At 38.6% G+C, this 13,113-nt stretch overlaps 1 protein-coding gene across 1 annotated transcript in view; it reads right to left on the bottom strand.

The window, feature by feature from the left end:
• Positions 1-715: 715 nt before the first annotated feature.
• The window catches only part of HSD17B4 (hydroxysteroid 17-beta dehydrogenase 4), a 67,505-nt gene continuing 55,107 nt past the window's right edge, over positions 716-13,113 (bottom strand). The window contains exons 22-24 of the mRNA XM_016204610.2: positions 12,009-12,147; positions 3,619-3,746; positions 716-1,060 (exon numbers count right to left, since the gene is read on the bottom strand). Coding sequence (XP_016060096.1) covers positions 971-1,060; positions 3,619-3,746; positions 12,009-12,147 — 357 coding nt within the window. The 3' untranslated portion in view covers positions 716-970. The remainder of the gene's footprint in view (positions 1,061-3,618; positions 3,747-12,008; positions 12,148-13,113) is intronic.

Raw genomic sequence — 13,113 nt, 5'->3', positions numbered from 1 at the left:
CTGAAGGGCCACCCCAGCTTCTGAGCTCCTTAAAGCATCTGCTGAAAGCTTGTGGTACATGCACCACAGCGTATCTTCTCCCCCTGCCTAGTCCTGCTTCCTCAGCTTACCCACCCCACCCCTCTGCATATGGACCCCAAGAACATTTCCAAATACATTTTGTGCCCGTGAATCTTCATCTCAAAGTCAGCTTCCCAGAGAACCCACCCACCCACACACACTGCTCAGCTGTGCTCCATGACTGAAACTTACTCTCTCCCTGGCCTGAGCACCCACCGCCTTCTCATTACGTCTGCAGCCAAGCCAGCAAAGAGCCTTTTCTCAGCATGCTCATCCGAGCTAAATGTGGGGGGAAATAATGATATGAGAGTACTTGCTAGTGACCATCTTATGATTTAAGTTTACCAATTAGGCAAGAACGCTTTGTATTTGGTAGACTTATAAGCATTAGATGAATGTAAAAAAATTTCTAGCAAAGGGGGAGAGAGGAAGAAAGAAAACTATCTGGGAACACAAAGACTTTCCTCTTGCCTTAAAGCAGAATACTACCTACTATAGCAAAGTATGAAAAAGGAGTATTGAAAATTTATGTTAAAACAGGAGTTTTAATAAATTAGAGAACAGAAAACAACAGAAAGTGCAAAAGGCATCAGAGTGACCTTGACTCATTTAATTTTCCTTTAACTTATAAACACTATCACAATTCTATGGAGACTAGACTTGAATGAAAATTTTTTATTATGAAGATAAGATCTAATAAGAATAATTACATGCTATTTTATAGTTCCTTGTAAAAATAAAGATAACATGAAAAATTAGTAGAAAATGAAAATCTGAAAAGTTATCTGAAATCTGAAAATGTTAAGCAATTTCCTCTGCATCTTAGGTTTGATCAGTTTTGCTGAATCATTGTTGCATATCTGGGTGAAGAGAACAGTCTTCTATTTTTGTTAACAATGAAGCATGTCCTTCAGAGGTTAGCATATTCTTTAAAGATCATCTGAAGCTTCTGGCTCAGCATGATGTTCCCTCTGGCCTTCAGCCTGCCACTGAAGAATGCCTGGAGTGGAGGGAAAAGAGTACCAAACTTGATCATGCTACACTTTATCTGTATTTTTAAAAGATCATTATTCAAAAAAAAGATCACTGTTCAGACTGAATACAACTGAGTTACTTCTTGACAACAAAGGCAACTTTTATCCAGCGGTGATAGTTTAATGATTATAGATATTTTTAGACAGCTAAGAAAAAATAAGACTCCTTGTGTATTTTAGAAAGCCACAGAATAATTCATCTGGACTCACAGACCTGGGAGTTCTGCTTCAACCTATGCTTCTAGCCTTAGTCTGTGTTCTTAAACATGAATTTGAGAACATATAAATAAAAGGCTATACTGTGTTCTTGACCATTAAAATACTAAATTCAGAACGTTTAAAAGCAGATTAAAACTACTTAGTACATCTTCATGGAACAGAAAGCCATATAAGGATAAAATAAGATGGTGGAACAAAGTAGTGAACAGGTCCTGGGCTACGGCATTAGAATGCCTGGGTCAGAATCTAGGCCCTGCCACGTACTAGCGAGCTGAGCGTGGACAAATTCCGCAACCTGTCTGAGCTCCAGCCTGCTCATGTACAAGGGCAGGACAACGGTGCCTGAACAGCGCAGCTTTGTCGTATGAATTAAATGAAACAGTGTGTGAAGTGGTTAGCTTAGTGTCTGACATGTGGTAAGAGCACAGCAAGCTCATTCTTACCAAGTGAAAGGCTGTCATGTTCAAACACTAGGAGCGCCTGTCATTCCACAGCTCAGTGCCTTATCACACACTGACCTGAACTCCTCACCGAGCTCTGCAAGGTCCCTGTGTGATCTAGCCCTTGCCCACTCTCCCATCTCACCTCCTCCCACTCTCCCCACTGCCCATTTCACTACCACTGGCCTCTCATAGTTACAGAACTCTAACACATGACCCTACTCCTGCCTCCGGCCTCTGCATTCATTGTTCCCTTAGCCTATGGCTCACCCCTCACTGTTCAGGTCTCTATCAGGCCATTTTGGACAACCCTGTCTAAAACAGTTCCTCCATCCTGTCACACTCTAATCCAGGGGCTGGCAAACTATAGCCTGTGGGCCAGGACTAGTCTGCTGCCTGTTTTTGTAAATAAAGTTTGACTGGAACATAGCCACGTCCATTTGTTCACGTTAATATCTATGGCTACTTGAGCTCTACAATGACGGAACTGAGTGGGTACAACAGAGACCGTCTAGCCCGCAAAGCCCAAAATTTTACAATGTGACCCTGTAAAGAAAGTTTGCCAACCATTACTCTAATCCATTACCCTGACTTATTTTTCTTCATACCTGAAATTATATTTCTTTTCCATTCACCTCTAGGACTAAGCTCCACACAATTGGTGCATTGTCTTGTTCAGCCTCCCCTAGTACCCGAATATGAGTAGGTACTAAATAAATTCCTGGGAAGGAATTAACTGAGGACTCACTCAGTACCAAGCACTTACTAAGCTCTTCACATATATTATTGGATTTAGTTATTGTAATAATGCTTTGGAATTATTATAATTATTCATTTTACCAATAAGAAAATTCAAGTTTGAGAGAGTAGGTGGAAGAGCTAAGATTCAGACTCAGATTTATCTGGTGACAAAGAACATATTTTTTCTGTACTACTTTACAATTCTTTTAAAATTATTTTATAATGCTTTTTAAATTAGTTTTTCTATTCAGAAAAACCGAACATTTTCTATTTATTCAAATTACTCTGTTCCTTATAAAGTTGTATAGTTTTCTTCAAATAGGTACTACACTCTTTTTTGAGGGGAGTCATTAGGATTTTTTAGTTTAGGTTGTAATTATAAACAATTTTTTTTCAATTATATCTTCTAGTTTGTTCTGCTGCTATGTGAAAGCTATTTTTTAATAACCACTGCGCATTCAGCCACTTCTCTGAACTCTTCTAAGGACCAATCAGTTGATTCTCTTGGGATTTCCAGCGACACAATCACGATTTGAAAATAACAAACTTTTCTACTCCATTCTAACTGCGACAGCAGTTACTTTAATCTGTGTGTTTGTAGACTGGCCAAAAGTTTCAGAACAACACTGACTCATCCTGGTCAGAGGGGGCGCTCTCGTCTTAATCATGCTTTTCACTGAATGCCTGTCTCTAAATGTTTCACCTTCAATGAGGCACCAGGTGCTATCCTCTATCCTTCTAGAGCCAGTTTTCAATGACGCTTAAGACAAGTTCTCAATCTTATATATCAGGAATGAATGTCTAATTTCATTTAATAGCTACTAATATTATAGGGTTTTTCACCTTTGAACTAATGACATAATATAATAAAGAGTCTAGATGTAGATTTTATATTGTTGATATGGTAAAGAAGAATTTCACCAAAAATTCAGTTTTCAAGAGTGTCAGTTGAAACTCTATTAGAAAGATTCATGATCTGTCAACTCAGATATTGGTATCAACTGCATCTTCTTCAGAGTTGTAAGAACTCTGTCTTATAAATCAGAATTTGGAAGTCAGCTGAAAACTGCAATTGTCAAACAGGAAGAACGATGATGAATAAACGAACATTTGAAGAATGTTACCTTCTGAGGGTCAAGCTTGCCCAGGACCACGTCAATGAAATCCTCGTCTGACAGTGTGATTGTAACATCAGCAGAGCCTTCTGCGGGGCCGCGATACACTTTCCCGGAGCCATTTTTCAGGTCAACAGCTGGGAAAATAAGAAAACACCACTGTGTGTCATATTTTCTTCACAAGACAGAGTAAAATAAACCATCTAAAATACAGACATTTTTACCGTCTCCAAGTTAATGTGCTGCTTATTCTACACTATATATTACCTGCCATTTAGGAAAAAATTTTATTCCTCTATTTTTTGAGATGTCCCTTTTCATTAAGTTCTTCTAAACAGTCAAATTTTTCCTCAGTGAAGAAGTTTACACAACAGCAACCTCCTAAGTGTGAACCAATGTAGAATAACATAAGGAAGTTAAGTTGGTGACGTTTATATGGGTATGGCATTTAGGTTCAAATACTCAGCAGAGAAGGAAGCTGAATTTTAAAAGAGCCGTGTGTTGGGGAAGGGAATACATACTATAATCACCTTTCAAATACCTGAATTCATCAAGACTGTCAACATAAATTCTAAAAATTCTTCTAATTAGTTGTGTTACACTTATGATTTTATTTACTGCCCTAATTATTGTGTGTAAACATTAAAATTAACTTCTTTTCCATTAACTGTTTTTGAAGAAAAGTAAGTGCCCCAGGCTGGGTAACTAGAAACATTATTAGAAATTTGCCTCCATCGCTCTCTGTATAACACTCACAGAGCTTTATGCCACAGTCACACGTTCTAAGCTTTAATGGTGTCCTGGGTGACCGAGACGGCTCACCCAGCAGGCCGCGCCGCCCACCCAGCTTCAGCCTCCTGAAGGCGGCTTCTGCTACGGTGAAGGGGCTGCAGTCCCATCCCTCCCCCCAGGTGCACAGGGAACTCCCAGTTTAGGGTCAAGGAAAAGCTGCACAGACGTAAGGAAAGCCCAGAGTGCTTAGCTACATTCTGCTTGGCCAAGCCTTGCTCCAAAGGGGAAATTAATCACTCTAACTCTCCACAAAAGAAAAAGCTACCAACTAAACTAAAAAAAATAATCTGACGATAATGGTTACCTAGGGGAGGGAAAGGGCAAACAGAAGGGAACCTCTCTGCTTTGTGTGCTCCACTCACTCACTCCACTGTCTCCACTGTGGGTGGCAGACAATATGCAAGGTACTTACACCAGTGAAGCATGAAGAGCAAAGGCTCTGTTCTTACTGAAACTCACATATTATGACTGTGTTTTCACGTATTATCTGTACTAGAGTTAAAAAGAAAGAAAGAGAGAAAAAGAGGGAAGAAGGCAGAAAGAGAGGAGGGGCAGTGAGAAAGGGAGAAAGGAAAGACTAAAGGAAAGCAAACCTCTGGCATTCAGGGACAACCACCACGGCTGAACTCCTCACTGGCATTTCTAAGGCCCGCTGCGCAGGCCAGTCTAGCTCAGGAGGAACGCTGCACCGCGCCCATCTTACTGCTAAAGAGCGGGAGCAAGTCTCTTGGCTAAGAAGGCTCTGCTGTCCACCTGCCCTCTCGCTGACCGGGTTTAACCTGCTACTTCACAGCCATGACTCTGGTAAAGCAATCAAACTTTCTTTGGTGGAAACCTAGAAACTGGTAGAAGAAAAGAGCACTAAGAGAGGGACGGTTCTTAGCAGGATAGAGAAATTTGGGTAAAGAAGTGGAACTTTCAGTTCTCAGTGGCTCAGGTCGCGGTCTACAGCTTGGCTCATGTGGCAGAACCATCATCTACCACCATGGCCCTGAGTTTACAGAGGCCTGAAGGCCACTGCTAATCTTAAAATGAAGAAACAGATTGTATATATTTCATTTTAGTCATAGTTTATTTTAAAAGCTTTATAAATGACGTTAGCTCTGTGTTTATATAATCATTAAGGCTCTACAAGAGTCCATTAAATTTCAGTTACACTTTACAGCATTTAATAGGGGAGGGAGAGGTGTTAGATGGGCACATGGTATATGGAAATTTGGGGATCTCTAAAGGTCTTAGAACATATACCTTACAAATCACAAAGAGACAGCATGGGAGAAAGAAGTTGCTTTTGCGGATGCCTTCTCCCCTTAAGATGATAAATTCTTTGCTGATACAAGATCGCCTAGTCTGTATCCCCTATGCTTGCTTGAATGGAAAGCACTTAGCAACTTTGTTAAATGGGTGTCTAAAAAGCACCTGGAAGAAGCATATTTATAAAAATAATGACAACAAAAAACTTAGGATAAAAGTAAAGATTTCTTTTTAAATCCCATCAAGGAGGACACAACACTTTTGTGCTATTCCTGCCACAACTTAATAAATTCTAATAATCCTGAAGAAACACCAAATAATACACAAACTGAGGAACATTCTACAACATAAGTGGCCTCTGATCTGCAAGTCTGTCAATGTCATTAAAAATAAAAACCGACTAGGGAACCCTCCCGGTTACAGGAGACTAAGGGACCTAACAACCGGTGCACTATGTGATCCTAAATCGGACCCAAGCAGCTCTTACTTTTTCTTTCTTCATTTATATTATTGTTGTTATTACTACTATTACTCTTTTGCCCTAAAGGACATTACTGGGACAGTTGGTGAAGTATTACTAAAACCTGTAGATTAAATAGTACTGCATCAATGTTAATTTCCTGATGTTGATCATTAGTCCATGCATAGATAAGAGAAAGTACTCTTAGGAGGTGCTACTATACTATTCAGGGATGAAGAGACATCATGTCTGCAAGTTACTTTCAAATGCTTCAGAAAAACAATAATAAATATTAATAAAGAAAACAGTAAAGGAAAGGAAATAAAATGTTGATGTGAAGAAGCCGGGTGAAGAACAGATACATGTCTCTGTACTATTCCTGAAACGTTTCCGTAAGCCTGAAATTATTTCAAAATAAAAAACTATAAGAAGATACGATTAAAATGAATCACACACAGCACAATGGAAAGCCGTGGTAGTTTTGAGTAATTCTGTGTGTAAATGCACGTGGGCGAACAGTCAGGGCTGCGCTGGTAAGAGGGAAGCAGCCGCTCTTGCTAAGGGGAGAGAGAGTAACCTGAAGCAGGCGTCTCTCTAACAAACAGGTTCCCATCCCAGACTGGGCAGCATCTTCTTTCTAAAGATCATCTCTCAAGTCTTTTCTATAAACACATGAGGCAGCATTTGGATCCCAATCCTAAATATGCGACCAACACCTGTAAGATTTTGTTCATATACAAGCTGAGAAACCCTCAAGTGTAAACTGGTTTGAAGATGAGCAGCTACCCAGGAGCTAACAGGCTCTAATGATCAAATGGCATCCTCAACCACGAATGTTTTCTGATCTTAAAAGAATGGCAGCTGCTCAAACTGTACATATTCTTCCACATCCTGGCAAATTTCCAAGATCCAAAACATGACTTCTAACATGCAAAATACAAACACCTCTAACATCCAGTCATTGTTACATAGAACATAATGGATGCCTGGATTTAGCCCGGATAGGTAGACTTAGCTCTACACAATTAGTTACAGTACACATTTTTAAAAAGTCAACTCACTTTATTACTTAACTAACATTATTTAAGCAATAATGCATAGTATTTTCATAATCTTGCTATATAAATACAAAATTCAATTATGTTCCTATCATGGAAAAGATTACAAATATGTACAAGGAAACTAAATTTCCTTTAGGAGAAAAGCAACCAAATTGCTCAACGCCAACCAGCTTAAACCTATCATCCTAAGGAAAACAAAACATATTTTTTACTCAGTAACAGTGTATCATTATTACATGAAAACAAATCTGTCTTTGTCAAAAGTTTCCATTTCATAGCTATTAAACATAATCACACAATAAACAAATCTTATTTGGGAACATGGGGTAATATTCATGCCTAGAGTTACAACAAATTGCTTACTTAAAATTGGTTGGTCAAATTCTAAGATGCTCGCTTTATTTAGAGACAAATGGAAATACTGGAGTCATTATTCTATAAACCATGAATAGCAGATAAGCTTGCAGGACCAACAAAGATTTCCTTTAATTCCTTCCTGCATGCCATGAAGCAGAGCAGCAAAGCTAATGCTCTGAGTTCCAACTAATAGCCCCACGAACACGGTTTCCTACTCTGTATCTGGCCTGTGAACTTATCCCTACATTCCAGGCCCGCAGTTCCCACAGCCTAGTCCAGATCTTGGTCTGCTACCATTCTGGCACCACAGCTTATCATCTTCTCTCCTAAACTTCTCTGCTCTCCCATGTTTCACACTTCTAGTAACGGAGTCAACATCCTCAGTCACACAGGCTCAACACTTCTTCATTAGCTGTCTCTTTCTCATTCCTCTTGTTTTTCAGGAATTATCAGTAGCTAAGTCAATCAATTCTATCTTAGCAATAGAGCCACACAGGCCCTTTCCTCTCCATTACTGCCATCATCTTAATATAGGTCTTCCTCTTAACCTGCAGTGCAACAACCCTTGTCTCCCTAACTCCAATATTTTAAACTTCCCTGATACACTACCTCTAATACTGACTTCTGTAGACCAAAGAAAGACATCCTGTCTTTTCATATTTGTAATCCACAACCCAGCAGAGAACTTGGCACACAGTAAATACTCAAACATTTGTTGAATGAACCAATCCTCCCATCTGTGAAAGCCAACAGCACCTTTCCCATGTCTCTTATCACTTCTGTTCTATCAGAATTATTTGTACTATATATGAACAGTATATTCCTTATTTAAACTCCTTCGGGACAGATGTGTTTAAGAATTCAGAATTTTTCAGATTTAGGAAGAAAATACGGTTCATAAAGCATGCATTACATATTATGAAAGGCCTTCAGGGCTGCAACACTCTATAAACAAATACATGATTTCTCTATTTGAGTAACTAGGTGAGACAGGGACAATCAGTTGCATCATATAAGTTTAGGTCAGGTTTTGCCACCAATGAGTTACGAGAGAAAAAACTTGCCATTCTCTGGAATTGCAGATAAAAGCAACTGTGTTTTAATTTTCAGGAGCAGACTATTCTATAGGCCACATAAAGCATCTGATTCTTTAATCTTCTTTATGCCTTCCTGTCATCTTTCATTCCTCTCGATTTTTACTGTTGCTTAGAATAGAATGAGATCCAAAAGGTTTACGAAGACAACTTTTGGCTGGTCTCAGAAATTAATAGTAATAAGTATCATAAAATATATTGCTTACTTATAAAATGTTTCAATTGTACCATATTATTCCTGAACAATTCCCCTCATACTAAACAGAAAATACCTATTACTATCCATACAATAAGCTGATTGTTTTAAAAGAAGAAAAGGCACCAATTTCAGCACTTTTAAAAAAAGGCAGGCATCTGATTCCATCTAGAACTGTGCATTCTACATGGCTCTTAGCAGCTCTTCAACATATACAGAATCAGGCTACTATGTGTCATAGACCACACTAGAAGCTGGCAATAAATCAACCCGAAGCTCTTTCTTAGTGTTAAACCCAAGGTCAAGTGGGAGGAGACATATAATTAGAAATTATCATAATACAGTAAGGTAACTATAGTGAGCAACAGGCTCTGTTCAAAGGAAATTCAGAAGATTGTCTCTCCATTTGGTGTCCATTTTTACCCTTCCAACCTAATCCAAGAATCCCTAGAAAAATAAAAAGCCAAAGGAAAACCTTTATTCAAAAGGGTAAAGCACCTGAAGGCATACCAAAAAAAAGTGTTCAAACACGTCCAGGCATTCAGTTACATTTTGGAGTAATAAAAAAAGACATAGACAAAAGTCGCCATATTCTTGATATTCTAACAAGTATTAATGGTGAAATGAGTAAGATAGGTTTCTATTTTGACCTCAGCTACTTAAGGAAGCACTACCTGTGGATCATGTTTTTAATAATTCTAAAACAGTACTTCATAATCAAAACATTGTCTCCAGAGGTAGAATAAGAAGTTGCCAGTGAGTATTCCAAGACACAGCTTCCTTTCCCAAAACACCTCACTGAGGCCCTCCTCTGCTTTCTCACGCAGACAAGGGCCTACATCTCCCGTCACACATACACTCTTGGCCCATAGGGAAAAGGGAAGGGCTCTCCAGCCTCTCTCAGATCCTCTCAGCCTGGCGACGCAGAGGCCACAGTGGCTCCTGCCCAGGCAGTTCCCAGCTCCTAGGTGACCAACAGGCCTCCGAGAGGCCTCGCCTGCAGAGACACAGTTCCGACTCCGACTCCGACTCCTCCGAAGCCCAAACCACCTGAGCCCTGCACTGGCCCCAGCACTTTACTCATTCTCCCTAGAGTCACACTAATTTGGTTTCCAAAGGCTCTCTGTTCCCCACAACACACACGTACTCTGCCCGGAGATTGGCGGCTGGTGTTAACTGGATGGCGGGGGGAGGGAGGGAACAGGGAAGACGGGCATGGTCCGGGATCTTTGGGTGGGACGGACCCTTCCAGGCCACTGAGCCTAAACCCCTTGTTCCTAGACTTGCTCAAGGGTCAGTCACTTATGCAGCTCCAGTGACACTTCAGCCCAACCAAGGTAAACCGAGCAGCTTAGCCCTGTTCTCTGTCACCAGGTTCAGGTCTGCCAACATGTGAACAAGGCTGGGAAAACTAACAGCAATTTAACATATAAAATATTTGGTAATGAAGTGTTTAGCAAAACATTTTTAAAACTGCTTGTAAAAAAATAAAAGGCACTTCAGAAATCAAAGCATTCAATCATCAATTTTATGTCACTAGGTGCCAAGATACAGAGATGCCAACATGGAATCACCTAAGATACCAAAAGCCAAAAGACCTAAATAGTTTCTACTGCTGCCAGCTGTGACTTAACTCCGTGACACAAAGATGCAAGAATACAACAAACAGAACTGAAAATAGTTGCACAGCTGAGGAACCAATCAAATAACAGGCGGCAGTAATCAAGGGGAACAGTGAATTCTTTCAGAGAAAGCTTTAAGATCTAATTTCACTGTTAACTTTGATAAATAAGCACCTGATGAAGAGGTAATAAAACAAACATAAGCCACTAGGCACCAATAATAAGTACTTGTTAACAGGATTCCAATATTCCCATTTTTCCAGTGGAAATATAAGGGAAAAGCCCTTTTCTAAGTTAATTCAAAGTAACTTTTCAATGTAAGCACATTTTCTAATATTGCCTACAAGGAAAGTGTCACCAAGATTAGGGAATCATCTTAGCTGGTTATTGAAACTGTCTTCCAAGAGTGAGTCGCTTGTAGACTGTCCAAATCCCTCCGAGTTCTACTCTGCCCACGGCAAGCCACAGTCCCAGCGCCCTTGCTCACTCCCACAGATCTCACTTCTCTTCTTCACCAACATCTTCGGAAGTCCTGTGCTTTATCTTTACAACTCAGCTTCCAATACACTGTCACCCGTTGGGATAAAACTGAATTCCATCATGGAAATTCAGAAAGAAAAAGGGAAGGACAGAAAGAAGAAAGGAAGGGAAGTAGTTACACCTACATATACAGTGTTAATCTATGAAGTTATTTAGAAAACTATTAGGCACTTCTAAACTTGAGGGACCAAATACATATTACATTTTTGCCTTCCTTTATAGCCCTTCTGGATTAACACCCTATAAGCACGAATGTCTTCCAGAAAAACGAACATCACAGGGTTAACTGTGGGTAGGATTATACGTCATTTTTTCCTTTACACCTTTCTATACCAAATTTATACAGTGAACATACAATGCCTAAAAGAAACAGCAACTGTTATATTAAAAAGACAGGTGTTTGTACTGAACCAAAATCAACTGAACGAAACTTCAAAATGTTTTTTAGGAATACGTAATAGAAGATTATTTCAAAAGTTTCAGCTGATTTAGAGGTGCACTTTAATTTTTGGTCTAAATGCACATTGATAGTGATCTTCGGTTGTAATGAGAAATAATTTGATTTTCAAGGCATTTAAATAGGCACCCTTAAACAACAATCCGATCATTAAGGTAATAATGCAAATTACTAATGTCTTGGAATGAAAAAAACGATTTTAAAATTGTCAAAATATAATGACAAAAATATTCCATTTGACCTGATAAACCTGCTTTATATTTAAGAGAAATATGAAGATTACTAAAAGAAGAATACAACTAAGATGACTGTTTAAAAGTACTAACTCAGGTGTTACAATAGGATCTTTAAAACAGATATTTTCATTTTAACTGATTCCCTACATCTCTAAAAAACATACATGTCTTTGGGTACCTGAAGCCTGCTATTCTCATGAAAAATAACTGACCTAAGAAGATAGGATTTACCTACTTTCAAAGAGGCAGGTTTTAACTATAATAAGGATACTTCATCTCTGTTTACTAAGCGTTACCTTAGAATATTATAAAATCAGGGATATAACTTACTCCACTTAGCTGCAGTACTTCCACCTTTAGTGATATGCCACTCAAATATAGCATTTACTTTCTTTACCACCTTGTGCCCGACATCCTTAAGACGGCGACCTATTTCCTCAAATACCAAGGTACTCGAAAGATCCTCTCCCTAAGAAAAAGAGAAAATCTAATTTTAAAAGTTACGTAAAAATGAGTCAAGGGGAAAAATAATTACAAAACACTTGTGTGATAAGGTAGTTTTTCCAAAATCTACATCTAAATAAGGTAAACCAGTATGTTTTGTGTGTTTTTTACAACTGACTTCTTTCACACTTTCCTTGTATTTATTCGTGTCATCCAGAACCTCAGCCCTCTTAATAAGAGGTTTTTACTTTTATCAGCATTCAGAAATAATAGTTTAAAAGTAAATTAGGAACCAAACAACCTATATCCTAACTTCAATAGGAAGATGCTGGACAAATCGATCAACTTGTGGGGTCTTATTTATTTGTAAAATGGGACTAATTATATGAAAACTGAATTTCTCCTAGCTCTTAAACTTCATAAGTTTTTGATCTTAGAGTCTTCTTGAGAGATTTTAATCTTTGGCCATTTAAGATCATAAGGTAAAGGTATGAAAACCTCAACATCACAAAGTTAATATTTTGGAGACAGAGAACAGAGACGTTTTTATTAAAAGCCTCGGCATGTTAACAGAGAATAACTAAAATGTTTTGCCCTGGCCAGTGTAGCTCATTTGGTTAGAGCGTCTTCCATACACCAAAAGGTTGTGGGTTCGATTACCAGTCAGGGCATACGGGGGAGGCAACTGATCAATGTTTCTCTCTCACATAAAAAATGTTTTTATAAATAATACACGCTATTGTTTTTATATCTTTGTATTTATACAAAGCTTTAAATCAAGAAAAGGTTCAGGATATTTAACTTTTTCATTTATTTTTCTCCCACATATTGCTTGCTTGTTATTTCTCATTAAACAACTGATTTAGGTACTCTAACACTGGAAATTTAATTATTTTCTCTTGAAAGACACCCCAGTATCCCCTCCAAAAAGTATTTTAAAAATCTGTATGTTGTCAAAATACTCTTTTTATTCTAAGTAGTTTTGAATTAA

This window comes from Miniopterus natalensis, chromosome 3 (assembly GCF_054644295.1).
Source record: "Miniopterus natalensis isolate mMinNat1 chromosome 3, mMinNat1.hap1, whole genome shotgun sequence".
NCBI classification, from domain to species: domain Eukaryota; kingdom Metazoa; phylum Chordata; class Mammalia; order Chiroptera; family Miniopteridae; genus Miniopterus; species Miniopterus natalensis.
This window is presented reverse-complemented; position numbering and strand designations above follow the sequence as displayed.